The sequence below is a fragment of the Chamaea fasciata genome, unplaced genomic scaffold (assembly GCF_029207755.1).
Source record: "Chamaea fasciata isolate MVZ Bird 193981 ecotype frontalis unplaced genomic scaffold, bChaFas1.0.hap1 SCAF_4, whole genome shotgun sequence".
In the NCBI taxonomy this organism is placed as follows: domain Eukaryota; kingdom Metazoa; phylum Chordata; class Aves; order Passeriformes; family Sylviidae; genus Chamaea; species Chamaea fasciata.
Window position 1 is genome coordinate 8,216,664 of NW_027094089.1, and position 19,340 is coordinate 8,236,003.

General features: G+C 38.4%; 1 protein-coding gene across 2 annotated transcripts in view; it reads left to right on the forward strand.

Moving 5' to 3' along the window:
- TTC39B (tetratricopeptide repeat domain 39B) overlaps positions 1-19,340 on the forward strand; it is a 71,956-nt gene that overhangs the window by 32,317 nt on the left and 20,299 nt on the right. For both annotated transcript variants that reach the window (XM_066180822.1, XM_066180823.1), the window contains exons 3-5: positions 15,406-15,510; positions 16,598-16,729; positions 18,523-18,599. In XM_066180822.1, coding sequence (XP_066036919.1) covers positions 15,406-15,510; positions 16,598-16,729; positions 18,523-18,599 — 314 coding nt within the window. The remainder of the gene's footprint in view (positions 1-15,405; positions 15,511-16,597; positions 16,730-18,522; positions 18,600-19,340) is intronic.

The following is a 19,340-nucleotide window of genomic DNA, read 5'->3' on the forward strand; positions in this document are numbered from 1 at the left end:
CAGTTCGTAACTGTAAACATAGCTAAAAATAGGTACTATTAGTCCAGTTGGAACAGCTTTACAGAATACCTTTTGAAGGTAATAGTGGAGGACATATTTTAATTTTCTGCAGCTTAGTTCCCATATACTGAGCTTTCATCAAATCTCATCTAGAGAGATTAGACGAAGGGGATGAAACTATATATGTTGTAGCTGTTTTGCTTTTGACTCCTGCTTTCTTCTATTGTAACTGATACTCATGAAGAGAACTGTTTATTAATAGCTCTCTGTGTTAGTGATTTGTTTTGGTCCTGGAACTCTAGCTAAAAATCTGTATTTCTGGGGGGAAAAATGTCAAAGGGTTAATTTTAAAAAAGGGATGTTTGAGTACTGTCAAATAAAAAAAAAATCAAACAGTAGCTAGTTATTTTTCTTCGTTGTTACTTGCTATCAACTCTCATGTATTTGAATTAGTTTTTCTGCAGTTGCTTTAACATACTTTACTGCAGTGTCATTAGCATACTTTGCCTTTTTTGTCTGACTTTAATTGTGGCTTCTTTTTTTTTATATTCAGGATATAGTAAGGTGACTCCTTTTTTGTCTTCAAATATAAATTACTTTGCATTCCTCATGTCTCCATTTTCTCCTTGCCGTTAGGAGTGATGGATTAGAATTAGGCTGCAGCACAGATTGGGAGAATCTCCCAGCATCCTCTTCCTGCAGAGGCATCAGCTTTCAGCATTGACTGTAGTTGCTGCCACTCTCACTGACATTTCTTTAGAATTTGGCTATGGAGAGTGCCTCTGTTGTTAGCTGCTGGCATGGAAACTTTTATTCTTTCTGCTTGATAACTCATTAATGAAACCTCATGGATATTGAGAAATAAAACAGAAACACTTTTCTCTTTATGCTTTTTCTTTTTGCCTTTTTTTTTTTTTTTTTTTTTTGCGTGCGTGCACACGGTGGAAAAAGAGTCAAAGAAGCAGCACTTATTTTTACACAAGGACTGTATTTACATACCTGAAGTTAATTGAATTAATCCTGTAAGTATATTATCTCTGCCTACTAGTCCTTGAAATCATGAATGTGGTAGTAAGATTTATGGGATTTTGTCTGTGAAAATTTGCTTTGGAATGTATGTCAAACTACAACATTGGTTTTTTTTTCTGTAGATTTCCTTGAAAATAAAATAAAAAAATATATATTCACAATGGGATTATGAAATGATGTTTCTCCTCTGCACTTTGCAGTGGTGAACAATGCTTTTAGAGAGCAGAAGCTTCTCTGCTGATGTCAGTGCTTAATCAGCTCAGATACTGTAGGTTGTAGAACACTGCAAGGTGTGTATTTTGGGATGCCATTCTTTAAAATGTGGTAATTTAAGGACAGTATCAGACTTACAGGTACTTTTTCTGTTTATAGACTACGTCTTCTGCTCCTGGTAGCTGTGCTGATTTAACCATTTGAAGTTATATAATTTTTTACTTAAACATAAATAATTTATTTCATGGGATGCAGTGCAGTGCTTTCAAAGTGTTAAATGTTACGTGTAATGCAGTGTGCTTTCAGAGCCTTTAGTTGTTTCAGAATACCTCCAACACAGGCTGTAAGTCTGCTACGTAATAAATTCAAGTAAATTGGTTTGAAGTTTTGGAAGAATATCTTGCTGGGATCATGGTGTCCTAATTGTCTCTTCAGATCTGGGCCAATATTTGTGTGACGCAGTGTTAGTCCCATAAACATCTGGCCTAATCTGGTGTCCTACTTGCAGCATGATTTATTTTTTCTTTTTTTGCATAGCAAGATAAGTTAAATTTTATTCATTTCATGTAAAACTGCCACTGAGCTGTCATTATTATTCATATATGCTAGCTTTTCAAGGGGTTTTCTTCCCAACCTATTTTCTTGTCAACATGCCTTATTTAGACCAACTTTGAAGCAGAATTGTTGAACAACTCAAAATTATATTTTTTTTTGTGGTGAACATCTATTTGTTGTATCTACATGCTGTATATAAAGTTTTGGCAGTATTGCTCTCTGTCATATTTAGGTGATCATTTTTGTACACTGTACTACCTGCATTGACCTCAGCTTAATTATTTGATATAAACTATTAGTCTGATAAGGAGTATTCAAACATAGTAAATTCTGAATTTACCTGCAAAGATCTCATGTTAAAGCTTACATCTAAAAATGCTGTCTAACCACTGAGTGCCATTAAGTAAATCTGACAACCTTTTATACTGCTGTGTATTCCCATTAGTGCTGAACAGAATAGTATAAATCAGATTTTTCTCCACCTGCAAACCAATACTGGCACTTATTTAATTTTTCTTCTTCTCAGTCAGACTGTGGTCAATTCTAAATGCCTGTGATTTGATTGTTTTGCTGGCAGTTTTTAAGCTTACATATATATTGTGTCAAATTCATGCTGGAGTGGCTTGATATGCTTAAATAGGATTATTTTGTAATCATTTTAATGATCAGATAAACTGTGCGTGCCTATTCAGGTGGGTAAATAGTAACCTAAGGAGTTGGTGTGTCTTGCTTTCACAATATGGCTGAGTCCTTGTGGGAAATTTGGGGTGTCCCTTTTGTCCATGTGCAGTGCAAACTGCTCTTGAACTTGAAAATTTGGTGTCAGATGAAGCTGCTGATGTTTGTTGGATGACAAAAACACCTGACTTGAAAGAAATTGATTATTGGCTTTCTGAATATGGATAATGATGAGTCAAAAATGGAAACTTTTGGCTATGCTCATGTTTCTTTTCAAAAACACAGATAAGATAGCAAAGTGGCTAGAAATGTAGCTTGTGTTATTTTCAGAGTAGTAGACTCTGTGTACAGTGGTGGGTTGATGGTAAGCCAGCAAGATGAGCTTCATCTTGGCACTATATCCTGTGGCACCTGAGATTCAAGCAGATGGTCAGCTTTGCCTGGATTTTCTTTGTTTGTGCTTATTCTGTTGCTTTGTTGCATCTGTAGAGTAATATGTGAGGATACACCAGTCAGTATTTTCTTGTGGTGTTCAGATGCTGCATTGATAATAGGTATGTAGATAAGCAAAATCCATGTTTTAAATGACACAGACCACTAGGCAAGTTCCTTATCATCCCTCCCTGCCCCCTCAGTCATTAGAATATTTGGAAGCTAAACCTCTTGATCACTTTCTTGTAGTAAGTTGTTAGATTGCCATGAGGGAATTTAGTGGGCTGGCTAAATTTAGAGGGAATTTAGCACTGTGGGTGCTGGGCTGCTTTCTGACTAGAAGGCATGCCCTCTTAAGTTGGAAATTGCAAACAAGACTTCCATGCAGAGTGTAAAGCAAATAAACATTATTGTCTCCTGACACATGGTGGTCTGACATTTAAATTTAAAGATCAGATGAGACTTCTAAGAGGGAATTTTTGTTTGTATAGAAAGTTATGGTTTGTTTGATGGTCTTTTAATGCATTTTATTTGTAAGACAGCACTACAAATATTTCTGCTGCTGTGAGCAGTAGTAACTCCTAAAATAGAACATTGTCACCTGTAGGTAAATCTGTTTAGTTTAGAAGAGCTAAGAATAGAACTTCTAGCTCTAAAAAGAAAGAGAGGGCAAACACTTCCCCTAAAATACTAGCAATTTCCCCTGCCCCCAGCTTCTGTAAGGCAGAGGTGTATCTGCCATCTTTGCCCTTGCCTTATTGGTACGTTACACATAACATTATACCTGTTAATGTATAGCAGTGGATCAATTAAAATTCTCTCTCTGTGAAATTGTGGTAGTCTATGAAAAACTATTAGCTTGACCCTTTTTTGACAATGCTAAGGTGTAGATAAAAACTGTAAAGCCATTCTCAGCTCATTTTGGTGCATATTATTTTAATAATAGTTGGTTTTCAATAGGAGCAGGTACCTCCTTTTTTCTCCCTTAGTTACTTCCTCCCTTCTCACTGTTTTTCTGAGAGCTCCAGCTTCTTTTCCACAGCTGTTCCTTTTGAAAAATAGTTTTCAGTGGTTTGTCTTTATGTGTACAAATGTGTAATATCAGCTAGCTACTGTTTCTTTTTTGCTTTTCATCATATTTTCTGCCACAGCTGTAAGGTGAGGGAGAAGAAATGATTTAGAAAATCCTAACCCAATAAACCAAACCCCAAAACAATGAACAAAACCCCCAGTGCTATTAAAGGAAAGGAAAATGCCCTAGTGGTGGGTTGGCTTGATCATTCAAAGGATTGTATAGGCAGATTCATTGGTATTGCAGCAATGATCCAGAAATTCACTGATACAGATTTACAACTAGTTGGCTAAATCATAGTCAGGTTGTGTTGAGGAGGAGGGTACAACAACACTGGTCTGAATTGCTTTCTACCATGATGTTTGCATCTTGTGCTATTACCAGCTCTGTGGGTGGATTGGTGTGTCCAAAAATTCAAATGTAAGCTGGTCTCAAGGAAGGGCTTGGGTAAGAGCAAGACTGTTTGTCTCTCTCTGCTATAGAATAAGATTTCAAATACAGTGAAAGGAAGTCCTAAGGGAGGAGTAAGTGAAAATATGTGTGTTACCCTGATGGTTTTGCCTGACTACCAAGCTATATAACCTAAAGTAATTCAAATTAAATGACCATTTAGGAGGTGTTCATCGGTTGTGCATTTCTTGGTGGATTTTTTTAATTACTTTTTTTCTTTGTTGCTTTCTTTTAGAAAATTGCCTGATGTTGAATGCATTTTATTATAGTGAGCTTTTAAAGTAATCTCTGCCTGTTTGCAAATGTGGCTAGCACAGTACTGCATACATTTGCTGCCAGTTGGGTTTTTTTAAATGAACATTCAGCATACAGAATATTGCATGCATTGTTGAAGGTCTGAAACAGTGAAGACAGTGAGCCTTCAAAGGAATAATCTGCTGTGCATTAGCAAGAATTTTTTTTTCAGTGCTTACCATAAAAATTTATTTACCTAAAATTCATGCTTCTTATAAAAAGGATGTGTGCATTATGTATGCAGAATTCGGTGTGGAGGTATGACTAGTGGATTTAATACATGGGTAAAATAAGTTACTGTTTACTATACTGACCAGTTGGCTGAAGTTTTCAGACTTTCTGTATTAATGGTAATAGCCTAGGATAGGAGTTCCTTTATATAAATGGCAAATAATTTCAAATGCCTAGTGGTATGCCTTAAGGCGTTTTTCTTACAGCATTTAGCCATTTTTCTGTTGTGTGATTGTAAGTGGTGTTGAAGACTGTGTTTTAGATTAAATGATTAAAAAGTTTGCAACAATTTTTCTGGTTTCATTTAAAAGATACTGGTCATGTGATCTTATATTTCTCCAGGAAAACTTTAACACAAAAGGTTTAAGAATCCTTTTTGTTCATAAGGATGTTATTGGCCTCTTAAAAATACTGTGATCCCTTTAATGTCAAGGATGTAATATGCTTTAATATCTTAGCACCAAGAAATGTTTGACTGTGAGACTAGTTACTCAATCTGATTTTGCATTTCTGAATTATTCTCTGGGTGAGAGGTATGCCTAGCATGCCTATAGGTGAAAAAATAAATTCAGCCTCATGAAGCTTGCCTGATGGCCCTTCAGAGGCTGAGTCCTGTACCTGTCCAACAAGATATTGAAAGACATGTGTCAGCTCTAGCATAGTGCAGGATTGAGGTGTGAGTGCAGTTTCTTGCATATGTTAGTACTCCTCAGAAAAACGCACGTTCATGATAATTCCTTAGTTTCAGACTTGATACAGGAATAGTTCCTGAAGGTCGTGCATTTCTGCTTGTATTTGTTTAAAACCAAATCATACAGAAATCTCTCACTTGTGAGATTTATAAATAATCCCTTGTATAAAAAATCCAACACAACTAAAAAGCTATTTCCATTTGCTTTTTTGTACATTTTGTGTATGTCAGTGGATTGTATTACCTTCAGCCATCCTTCACTAAATGCTCTAGATCAGGAAATGTAGACCTAACAGAATATCTCAGTAGGATTTTGCAACAAGTTATTTTGCTTTATTCATGACACTCTTGGTGGGGATTTGCCATGAGAACTAGTACAACCCACTGCCCTGTGGTAGGTAGGTAGTACTCCTACAAGTTTTGTGTTGCAACTTTGTCTGTGCAAATAATTAACAAAAGTGATAGCAGATAATATTGTCCCTTAAGAAGTGATTGAAACTAAATTCTGGTGCAGCACTAGACAGAAAACTGTTACTATTACTGGAGTATTACTGTTAACTCGTATATGAGTGATGGATGAGAGGAATAAGATGCAAAAGCCATTTTTCTTTTCAAATTACCAACTTAGTGATGAGGAGTCCAGTGCTTTCAAAACATGAAGGAAGTTATTTGAAGAAATATTTCCAGATAGCAGAAGTAATATCTGAGTTTTCTGTGTGGTTGCTCAGATACATGGAATACACATGGATGTATGCAAGTCTTAATGTGAAAGTAGTTCCTGTTGGATATTTCAAATCTTTGTAGTTGTTAGCTGTGCATATAAAAAAATTAAATACAGCTTTAAAATAAGTATTTCAAGGACAAAACCCTCAGAAAAAGTTCATGAGGAGATAACCAATCCTGCAAACTTTTCAGACATAGGAGACTGCCCACTATTTGGAGGAACATTAAATATGTACTAAGAACATACTTCACTGGTGTTTCCTTAAATAAACATGATTTATTTAAGGAGATGTTTCTGTTACCCACAGACAGAGGCACAGATTGCCTTTTCTGCCTAAAGTTTATTGAAAGAATATGACACCTTACAGAGGCAAGGTGTTGAATCACAAGAGGAATTGGTGGAAGGTGAAATAGTTGAAGAAAGTAAGAGATATGGGATTTGTACTAATATTTTACAGAGCTAGGCAGAAAAAAAGCCTAGCTCTGTAAAACAGTCTCTGCCAAGTAGTAAAGGGTGACTCTTTCCACTTCACTGAGACCAAAGTAACAGTAGACTATGACAGGACTTCTAGTGTTTTAAAGTTTGAAGACTGACAGAAATCAACAACAAAGAACCTGTTCCTTAACAACTTCCTTTTTCTTAGTGTATGATTTTTAAATATTGCAGAATTAGGAATGTCACTAGGACAAGAATACTAACATACTTCTAATCTGAAGCATAGTTTAAAATTAAAGCACAGCAAAAAGAAGGATGCCTGGAAAAAACTTTTGCTACAGCAATACAAGGTGTCTGGGTCAACTGAATCTAAAGAAAGGGTAGTAGTGTGGTAGTGACAGTTTTTCAAATGTTTTGGATCTTTGCTATGTAGTGAAACCAAGCAGGAGGCCATCAAGTGCATTTTGGCAATGTAAAGCTATGCAAGACATGAACATGAAGTGATGATTTAATAGTATCTCCATGATCTGTAAACTGTGACCTTTGATACTGTAGTTTTAGTACAGCTTTTGATGTTGGCTGGGAGACTTCCAAGGAGACAGTGGGTTCCAACCTTCACAGGGCTGGATTTGAGTTTATTTTATGCTGACCATGCATGGAAGTACACAGCACAGGGCCACATGTGTGGACTAAGCATAGTGTGGCCTGCACATGGTCCCCTTGATACATGGAGGGAAGGAGAAGAGGCATCCTATCAAGTAAAAAGATTTAAAATGACCACTGTTCTTGGACATTCCAGGGGATCAGTGAAGTTGAAGTAGAGCAGTGTACAAAAATACCCAGAGTCTTCTAGCCAAGAAAATGGAACTATGGAGTAGATTCTACTAAGGATCAACTGTTACTTGCCATTAGGAAGTCGTGTTGTGGCTGTTTAAGACTGACTCTTGAGAGAGTTACTCTTTTTGATGTGGTAGAACGTAAAGAGTTAGTTCAATGTTGAGTTTTCTTGCACCAATTCATTGCTGCAAAGGGAAAGATCTACTTCAGGAGGAATATAAACATTCTGTATAGTGACTGTATCAGTATTCTCTACTACTGCCTGAAAGGAGTCTTCCAGGCTGATTGCAGTAGTCAAGATTTTAAAGATTTTTGAATATCCCTTGACTGCCCTTGAAACCAGCCTGGCATTTTTTTGCTAGGAACTAGCGTGTTGTTGCATATGGTTCAGGTCTTGTTTAAGGTCAGGCAGATAACTAAAAACATTACTCAGAGATCTGCCCGAAAGCAGGATAATTCAGAATGGCCGGGTGTTTGGGGTTGTATGGGCCAGTACCTAGGGCAGTGAGGAACTTTGGTGTGCTTGCACCTTACTCCTGAACAAGTGCAGAATCCAGAAAAACCTGTAAAATATTGAAAAAAGTTGTTCTGTCACGATGTTCAGCACTGCTTAGTACCTGCAGGAGGAAAAGAAGTTCTCTAAATATGACAGTGAGACGACAACAAGCCCCGCAGCTGCTCCAGCCACCTGAAAGACACTGTGGCTGCTCCACTCCCACTGGCTGGGGCACTGCCACTGGAACCACTAAAGCAGAGAATCAGCATGGGTTGGTGTCAGTGGCCCCTGCACAGTAGCAGAAGGAATGTACATGAAAACCGCCCAGTCAAAATGCTTTAGCAAAAACAGTCAAGGACAAAGAGAGTGAAGAAGATGCAGCAGAACCATCAAAAGGGCAGTTTTTCAGAGCCATTATCAAGGCAATCACAGGACTGAGTGAGCTCTAGGAGACACAAAAAATTTCAGCTGTCATCCTTGAGTGTATTACTGCCTTGTGAATCTGCTGGTGGGACAATGGAGCTAACAGTGTGGAATGAGAGGGTAAGAAAGCCAGGCGGGGATCACTTGCTGAGGACCCAGACATTAACAAAGCAATGGGGAAAAAGACACAATTCTATAGTCACTGGAGGCAATTCTTATCAAGTGTGGGAAAGGTATCCCTGTAAAGATTATATTCCATGTAATTTAGGCAGATGGACTGCAATTGGGAAAATGACTCAATTTCTAAGGGAATTAACTGTTCAGGATATGATGTATTTTGACATGTACAGTGTCCAGGTCCCCATGGATCCAGACCACATCTTGTGTGAATTACCCATGTGGCAGAAATTTCTAGAGTGCAGCAAGGGCACATGAACTCCTTGACAACAGTAATTTGGAAAGATGATGCACCACCAACATCAGTTGGTGCAATTTGGCAGCTCAGGTAATATGAAAACAACATGAAAATAATTAAAAAAAAAAAATAGGAAGGAGTTTTCTTTCCTCCATCATAGCATCTGTGGGGAAGCTAATTCATGAACTGACTCAGGAGCTCTGGCAATTGAGAGGGAATATGTGGTATTCTCCGTCGGTGTGGGCCTGTATTTCAGTAACTGACAGCAGGTATCTTCTTCCTCAAGAGAAAGGATATAGAGGATACACACCATGGGGTACCCTACAGTTTTACCTGCAGGACCTTGGAGATGATAGAAGGAAATGGGGTGGATGGGAATACCTCGATTCTAGATACAGTGGTGAGAAATTGCAGAGAAAAACAACCATAACTGGAAGTTTTTCCAGGAAAGTTGCTACTCCAGTCTCCAGTGAACAGTTTTTCAAGCAGATTGAAAGATCCAATGAAACTACTGACTTTATGGAGAGAAGTACTAGTCCATTTTTGCAAGGTATTGGTGGGGGACATGGTGACCAGTATTGGAAGTGCCCTGCCTCCAGCTGGGGGGAGGAGAGAAATAACCAGGTTTGTTGGACTGTGTGGATTTGATGGCCTGACACAGCTGCCCCACAGGAGTACAAGGCTTTAGTAGACACTGGTGCACAGTGTACCTTAATGTCATCAAGCTGCATAGGGGTGGAATCAATTTGGATCTCTGGGATGACAGAGGGATCCAAACAGTTGACTGTATTGGAGGCTGAGACTGGCATGAGTGGCAGAAGTACCCTATCTTGACAGGAGCAGAGGCTTCATTCATCCTTGGCATAGACTGTCTCAGGAGAGGGTATCTCAAGGATTCAAAAGGCTGTTGGTGGGCTTTCAGTATACCTACCCTGTAGATGGAGGAAATTTCAGATGTCCCTTTTGTTCTGGGGCTGAAGAACAGCAGGCGCCAGTTGCCACTGAAGCAGTGTCTCACAATCTAAACTCTGTAAATCCCATTTATGAACTAATTTGTCATAATTAGAGAGCCAAGGAGTGATCAGCAAGACCTCCTTACCCTTTAACAACCCCAATATGGCCAGTATGAAAGTCCAGTGGAAGTGGAGGCTGACAGTAAACTATTGTGGCCTGAATGAAGTTGAAACACCTCTGAGTCCTGGTGTACTGGACATACTAGAACTTCCGTATGAACTGGAGTGAAAGGCAGCCACATGGTGCCACAATTGATATGCTATTGTGTTTTTATTAATCCCTTTGGCAGTAGAGTGTGGGCCACAGTTTACTTTTGTTTGGAGCTGTGTCCATAGTACATGGAATTGACTGCCAGTGGGAAAGAAACACAGCTGTATCATCTGCCACAGACTGATGAAGACTGGAACAGGGTGAAGCTCTGGAACACCTGCAATGTGTTAGTGATCCCATTTTGTGAGAAAATACAGCTGAAGTAGTTTTTGAGCAAAGGAAGCAAATTATCCAATCCTTTTAAAAGCTGTTTTTGCCATAAAACAGGATAGGGTAAAGGGATCCAGCTTTTAGGAATCAAATGTCAAGATGGACACTGTCAGATCCCAATGGCTATTATTAACATAACAGTGATGTCTCCAGCAACTAACAAGTAAAGGACAAGATTTTTTAGGTGTAGTTGGATTTTGGAGAAAGCACATTCCAATTTGCAGTCAGCTTGTAAGCCCTCTCTGTCAAGTGACCTGGAAGAAGAATAATTTCAAATAGAGCCCCCTGAGCAGCAACAAGCCATTGAACAAATCAGGTAGGAAATAGTTCATGCTGTAGCCCTCGGGCCAGTCTGAACAGGGCATGATGTTAAAAATGCACTTTTTATTGCAGCTGGAGAGAATGGACCTATCTAGAGCCTCTGGCAGAAAGCACCAGGGAAGTCTTGAGGCTGACCTCTAGGTTTTTGGAGCTAAGCCTACAGAGGATCTGAAGTCCCCTATACTCTAACTGAAAAGGAGATACTGGCAGCTTTCAAAGTGTCTTATCTGCTTCAGAGATGATTGGTACTGAAACACAGCTTCTAGCACCACAGTTACCTGCATTGAATTGGGTGCTCAAAGGGAGCAGAAGATCATCATGCAGCAGATGCTACATGGAGTAAAGGGGTTGCACTGATCACATAAAGACTTTGGATAGGAAACCCTTGTTGTCCAGGAAGCTTAGAATTAATCATGGGCCGGCCAGAAGGCAAATAATATTGGAACGTCACCAGGCTTGTGCTGAAGAGGCCCCACAATATAATTAATTCCCACAAATTGAGAAGCAATATGCTGTGTTTACTGGTGAATCCTTCCATCTTGTGGGAAAGCAGCTGTATGGAGTCCTCCATGACAGGTCACAGAAATTGCTGAAGGAGAACATGAATTGAGTCAATATGCAGAGATGAAAGCCATCCAGTTGGCCTTACACATTGCTGAAGGAGAGAAATGGCCAATGGCTTTTTTTTTAATCTCAATACTGATTGATGGAGGGTAGTCTTGTGGGGGTGGTGGCAGCAATGGAAGCAGAATAACTGGCAGCCTAGGGGTGAGCCCATCTGGGCTGCTAAGTTGTGGCAAGACATCACTGCTTGGTTGGAAAGCTATCAGCAAGGATGAAGGCCAAACTGCATGGATCCAACAAACTTATTTTTTTGTGGACATTTTATGAACATTTGACAGAGGTGTTCCACAGACTAGGGGAATGTCTGTCTGTATATCTATCAAAATAGGTAAGTAGGGGAAGTAATGGGATGTTGGGAAGTGTGAAACTTGGTTTGACATAAAGGGTATGGAATAAGGGATGGATAAGTGTTAGTTTTGGCTAGGGTAGAGTTAACCTTCTTCACAGTGCCTTGTATGGGGTTGTGCTTCAGATTTGTGCTGAACAAAAGGATGATAATACGGAGATGTTTCTGTTTCTGCTGATCAGGACTTACACGTCCTGAAAGGCAAGGCCTTTTCTGCTTTTCACGTAGTCACACTGGCAAGGAGACTGTGTGTATTGGGAGATTGGGAAGAGACACATCAGGGGCAGGTGACCCAATCTGGGCCCCAAAGGGATATTCCATACCATGTGACATCATGCTCAGTATATAAAGCTGGGGGAAGAAGGAGGAAAGGTGGACATTTGTAGTGATGGTGTTTATCTTCTCAAGTCACTGTTACCTGTGACTGGGGCCCTTGCCATGCTGGAGATGGCTGGCTGCCCATGGGAAGCAGTGAATTAGTTCCTTGTTTTGCTCTGCTCTCAACCCGTGAGTTTTCCAGCTTTTACCTTTCCAGTTCTCTCCCTGTTCCTGCTGGTGGGGGCATGACTGAGCAGCTGCATGGAGCTCGGTTGTCATCTGGGGTTAAACCACTACACTAGGTGTAAAATCCATAATTATATCACTGAAGTGGTGTTAATCTAATCTGCTCTGGAGTAAATTAAAGAATATTGTCATCCAGTGTTCTAAAATGTATAAAGTTCCTGTCCATTCCAGGAAAACTGTGTGGAGGTGGGGAAAAAACAACATGAGTCAGAATGAGAGTGTGAGTCAGCATTACTGACTGAACTGTTCATCAGTCTGGTAACTTGCTGTAGAAATTGGTTTGTGATGTTTTGGGAGTAGAAGAGGAAATATGCTTATTCTGAGCCTCCTTATAGAAATACCAGCAAAGATAGCCAAGTTGCTTCTGAGTCAGTGTGCTCCTTTCTTCTGACTATTCTGGTACCAAGTTATGAATCTGAGTTGAAATGAATCCTTCTGGTTAAGTTCCTCTGCTGAAGAATGTAGCAAAACAGTAGAAAATATATGTGAAGAGTAATGAAATGGGAATGAGGAATTCTCTGGCAGAGAATATGATTCACTTATCAGAAATAACAGTTTAAAAAAACTAGCTTCCCAAGTTTTATATCTGAAGTGGCAGAATAACTTCATAAGCATGCTTGATGCAGGGAACAGTAAACATGATAACTTAAGGAATACTGTTTGCATTGTCTGCAGACTTTGGTCTGATATAGGCAGTGTCAGGGTAACTAGTCTGTAACAGAGGGGGAAAAAACGTGATAGCCAGGTGCTGGAGCACTCTGCTGCTTACGCATTTAACTGGGAAAACAGAGTTTTGTCATGATGCCAGGTTGTTTAAGGACCTTCATTTATGGAACCATTTTGCAAGTACTGATACGTGGTGATGCTCAAGCTGCTGGTTAGGGGTTTGGGAGCCTGATGGCAAACCATCCACACCAGCAGCTAAAATGCTATCATGTCCATGGGTGTGTTAAATGAAATAAAGATTTGATTTTCTGTCCAGGGGAAGTTCCAGCAGTTTCTGATTGCAGGGTAGGAAGTCTGCAGATTTATAGCATAAAAGTACAGAAAATGTATTTCTGTTCACTAAGATGAGGCTTAGTAAAGAAGTTGGAAACAAAACATTGCCCTTACACCTTGATCCTTGTCTTTGGAAAAGTGCTACACTGGTAGAGTACTGTAATACTACTTCTCCGCTGTTGCTTCTTGCATGAGAAGCATACAGTTTTGAGGCTGAACACAAATATTTTGAAACTAAGTGTATACAGCAGTCATCAGTTGTTAAATTACCTGCAGTTACCAGTGATCTGCCTTCCCTCAGATTGTTTTATGAACTGTGTGGTTTTTACATGTCTTGCTTGCCATTCCCTTCCCTCTCTTGACTTCAGATGACTGTTCCTATTCTTCATACTCTGTTTAACAGAACATTGCCTCACTTGGGGTTTTTCTTTTCGTGTAGTTGAGAGAGCTCTTGGCCCACAAAGACCACCCCAAAGTTAGTAATCATGCATACAAAGGGGAGAGGAACCAAAAGGGCCATTTGGCCTTTGTAATTTTGAAGATTCCACTCACCTTAGTATGGACCCTGGCATTAGTATGGGAAGAGACTTGGAACAGGCCCCTGCTTTAGTGCTAGTCACAAAATAATTGTAGTGTGCAATTATGAAAAAAAATGAAGACTCATTCTTGCTGTCTAGTAGATATGAACTTCAGTTACTGATGTAATGGTGGTGCTTTTTTTGTTTTGCCACTAAAGACAACTAATGCCAATTTGGTATTTAAAGGAAGGAAAATTTCCCTCCCCCACTCTCCTCTCACCCTTTTTTTTACCTTCTTGAAAAACTTTTGAAAGCAGCTAACCCATTTCCTAGCAGGAAAGGCAGAGCAAATGGAATGAGTAATCTATCTAGGCATGAACCAAGTGAAAGAGTTTTGTTAAACAGAAATGTGAAGATACAGAAGTATGTAAACACTCAGGGGGTAGGGGTAATGTGTTATTTCGGGTCCTTGCTTTTGTACTCGGAAGAAAATCAGCCTTTAAATCTTGCTAAAAAATACTTATTTGACTTTTTTTTTTTTTTGCTAGTAGATGGTATTCCTGCAAATAGCTAATTCAATTGAGTAGTTTAAAAAATTATGGTTTTTATAAGCAAGTCCTTTTTTATTTTTTTCAACACTGTTCTTTGGAGGGTAAAAAAGCCCCCTGTCAAGTCATATTTTCATGTCCACGTCTCTCTTTGTTTTGTGTGTGTGTTACTGTTAGATTTAGAGCAGCTGCTCTCCTCTGTTTTTCTCTTCTTAAATTCCTCTTTTGGAGTTCTTCTCTTCTGGTCAGTACTTAAATATTTATCTTGTTGACATGATCTGTTGCTTACCACTGCTTACCACTTAACCTTACTTGGAGAATGTCCTTTATCTAGTTTAAACCTGTTGTTTTAAAGCTGTAGGGAGATTATCTTTTCCAGATCCAGCTGTGCACATTGATGGCTGTGTAGCTTCTAGCTGTATGTCACTACCATGCGAGTCAGTTTGTCCCCAGTTTGGCCCATGGAATAATTTGTGTGTGCTCCTGAGTATTTCAGGCAGGACCGGCCAAAGAATGGATTTGTTGAAATGGCTTCTTCTTAAGGAAGTGCAAGTGCTTTTACTTGAAGTAAATTAGGACAAACAAAAGCTCTTGGCATATCTACAGGTTTCTGACAGGACTATTTGTAGTATACCTGTTTGCTGAATGAATGTCTGTTTACTGCTTTTTTTTGATGAAAATCTTGTGACCTCTTTTGAGATTCTGGTATGAATGGAGTCTGGAATAGCATTTGTACTGATAGGAAAGATTGAGAGCTTGGGCAGAGTGATAAATTTTGAGAATTTCTCTGGTAAGAATAGGAGGACAAAGCCATAAACTTTGCTTAAATAAGCAGAGGGTGCACCTGTGTAACATAGATAAAGTGTTAAGCATATGATTTGTTTTTGAAAAGCTAAATTTTAAGAACTAAATAAAACAAAGTCACCACAAAAGACCTTCTGTGTTACATAAGGAATAGATTTTTTAATTTTTTGTTTATATTTACAGTTTGAGTAAACTAAGAATCTGTTTTTTAGGGCGTCTAAGATGGATCTCAAATGTGCTCTGGAAGAATGTTCAGTGGCACTGAACTTATTTCTAAATAATAAGTTCTCTGAAGCGCTGGAACTACTTCGTCCATGGTGAGATTCTGTTATTTCCTGAAGTTGTTGTTAACAGACAGTATCTAGTACCTGAAGATTAATTTAAAGCCTCTGAAGATAGTAGGTTTAATTTATTCTATTTTATCTGAAACCATTTATCCATGTTTGGGTTTTTTTTAATTTATTTTTTGGGTCATTAAAACAATCTCAAAAACTGTTGATGAAGCACTGAATTGTTATGTTAGAAACATGTTGTGAACATATCTGTGAATTTATCTTTCAAGCTGTCTTTCCTCACACAGAGGAGAAAAGCTGGGGAGCAAGACCTTATTCTGTACATCTTTGATCAAATAATTCGGACAATAAAACTGCTTTTCACAATACAGAAAAGCTGGAACAAAACTCCTGAATACTCTTTTCATTATGTTTCATATTATGTTTGAGTCTGGTGTTTATCTTTAAGCTCATCTTTTGGTCTTGATCTTCTAACTAATTCTCCCTGTTCCCCTGTTGCCTTTCCTCTGCTGAGAAGAAAAGCATGGCAGTGCAGATGTAGGGAATTAAAGAATATGGAGACGGGCATAGGTGAAACGTGTCTTATCTGTGACTTTGTGGAGAGGCAGTCTGGCTGATCTTTAGGACTGGAATCTGAATCCCCTCCACTGTTCTTCTCCTGTCTGTGTCTGAAAGGAGCACGTGATATTGAGGGGTGTGTTGGCAAGAAGAATATGTAGCCCATGTTAATAGAATGGAGTAATGTTCTTGCTCTGCTGCTTGGTGCTAGTAAGAATGGATTAAGGATGATGTGTTGGTGTTGTATGGACAAGTTCAAGAACAGCTTTAAATGAAACATGAGAAGGATGATACAGCTATCAAGTGTTTGCTTTTAATGCTCTGGAGAGCTCAGGTGCAGAAAGTGGTAGGCCAGGGATATTATCTCTTAAAATTAGCTGTAGCTATACTCAAGCTTATTGGAAGGTGATATTTTGAGGTTATATTCTCAGGTCTGTTACTTTCCTGCTTAATTCTTCCATCTTTTCACAAATTATTACAAGTGCCTTTGCATTTAATTTTGTATTGCAATGTAAACTGTTGCTTAAATGCACAAAATTCATGTTTTCCCTAGGTCCAAAGATAGTATGTACCATGCACTTGGATACAGCACTATTTTAGTTATGCAAGCTGCAATGACCTTTGAACAGCAGGATATACAAATGGGAATTTCTACTATGAAGGATGCTTTGCAAACCTGCCAAAGGTAAGCCCAAGCAAACCCAACCACCATGAGATACTGAATCCAATAAACATTCTTTGTGAAATACCCCAGTTCTCTGTATGCTTTTAAAGCAGACTCTTGTCTGTATGATAGTGGTCTAAATTTATAAAGGTGCAGATAAAATACAAGGTGTAAAATAAACACAACTATTACTGGTGAGGATATTTTTCTACATGGTATTGTGGAAACAACAGACTTACCCTATTTAGGTATTAATAGCCCCTAAAGGTTGGTTCACTGTGTAAACCTACACATAGGTTGGCATTACACAATTGAACTGTCTGAGCTATTGACAACTGTTACCTTTTGTTTTCCAACACTTTAATGGCCTATATTTTGAATTTTCCCTTTCAGCATGAAAACAGTCTTATTTAAAAAGTTGTTTCCAAAGGTTGAACCAATAGTCTAATACAATTAAGTTTATACTGAGGTTTCTTCTGAAAACCATATAAGTTTTTTTTATTGTTGTTACAAATGTGTTTAGCTTGCCTTAAAATGAAAGAGCTATTATTCATATCAGAAATCATCTGACTGAACATTTGGCTTCTGGTCTTCCTTTGAACAGCAAAGAAACCTTAGAAAATGGGTTGTGAAAGCTAGTTTTAACAAACCTCTGACAAAAATAGAAAACATTTCTGCTTTACTGGTTCTTCGTCATATTGGTTAGGCTATATTTTATCACAATGATTTAATAAATGACTGCTAAATATTCATTTAGACATTTAACATCATTGTCTTAGCCATGGCAAAAAAGAAAAGAAATATGAAAACATTATCAGATGCTATCTGAAGAAGAGAAGGTGTCAGCAGTTTCTGCATCTTTTTCAGATGTGCTGTCAATTTGCAGTTTCATCTGAACTGTGTTGTTCAGTGTGTCTGAAGATTAGATGTCCGTCTAGACAGCTGCAGTACATCTCTGCAGGATATAAACTTTAATTCATTAGTACTCTGATCTAGTCTGTCACAAAGCTCATAAAAATGCAAGAGAAAGGCAATTAAACATTAAAAGGTGATGAATTAGTATAACTATTTAGTATAACTATACCTTAATTCTTGTATGCATTATATTAATGTATAGTGTCATAATCTTGTTGTCAGTAGCCCACAATTGTCAATGTGAAGAGCAGTGTAAACAAATGATAAGTTCATGCTTAGTATTTATAATCAGTGACTCCCTGGCTTTCAGATTGCATTCATTTTCTAAATGGAGAATTGTTTCTCTAGCTTCTTCGTAAAGCTGAGTTTGTAATTTTTTGTCAAAAATTAGTTTTTGGAATTAAAACATGTACAGTTGAGATCTCTTGGAAGTAAACGATGTGATTTTTTTTTTGACATTTTATCTGCCATAAACCACCATAAAATACTGAAGCATTTATGTTGAAAACAGAGTTCCTTTTCATTTGTTCGTTCTGATGCTGAGTGCAAATTTAAGAAACAGAAAAAAGCAATTCATGAAACTTTGAAATCCAGGTCAAGTGTCTTGCCCAGCATCAGAGACATCTCTGCAGCTGGTGAGTGGCACTGGGGTTGAAGCTGCCATACATATAAAGTAGATTAATTGAAGTTGCAGGCATGCATTTAATGTTGGATAGGCTTTTTAGCCTAGAGGGCATACAAGTTTTTAGACTACTGAAAGAATTGAAAAAGTTTACAAACTATAATTTTGCTAAGAATCCCTGTAAATTTTGGTTGGAAATGATTAAGAATTCCAATAATTAAATTCAGGTTTGTGTTGAAATGTATGCTTTCTTTTCTTCCATGCACGACTTATTTAGATTCAGGAAAAGAAGCACAGTGGTGGAATCGTTGTCCAATCTAGTTTCTAAACAGACAGTGGATCAGTTGAGTGAAGGTAAGTGGTTAAATAATACAGTTAAAATAAAAAAGGGAAAAAAACTCAGAGCTACCCCTACCAATGTGTACAAATATGCTTAACTCTGTGACTTGACTAGTATCTTGCAGTAATAAACATGCAAACCATGTACATTTTTTTTTTCTAATTTGAATGCGAAGCTTCAGTAGAGAATTCAGCCTAATTTTTTTTGTCTCTGAGCATGCATGTATTAAGAAAGGAATGCTTTCGCAACACATTACAGGACTGAAGGGAAATTTCCTTTTTTTTACTTAGGACAGCTCCCAAAAGTTTAAGAATCATTGATGCAGAGGGGTACATCCTTGTCATTAGTTGCATTGGAATCTGAATATATTAACAAGTTTTGTGCTTGTCTGTTTTGCCTTAAGGTGTTTTGGGAAATGGTGTCAGTACATTGTTCATGGCTCTGAAAATGCTGATGATCTATTTCTGATTCAGGCAGAATCAAGTATGCATTTTTTTCTAACCTGGCACAAGAATCCTCTTTAATACTTGGACACATCAAACTCACCACGTATGCACTGTACATCAGCAGCCTTGTGCATGTGGCTGGTCTTGCAGCATGGGTGTGGAGCGACTTGTGTCGTGTGTCAAATCAAGTGCACTTTAGTGCTGCATGAAGAGAGAAAGTCTACCTGGGGCTTTCAGTTTGTTAAGCATGACTTGGTGAAAACCAGTTGATAATGTCTCAGTGGATGTAGGAAAAGCTTGAACCTCTGT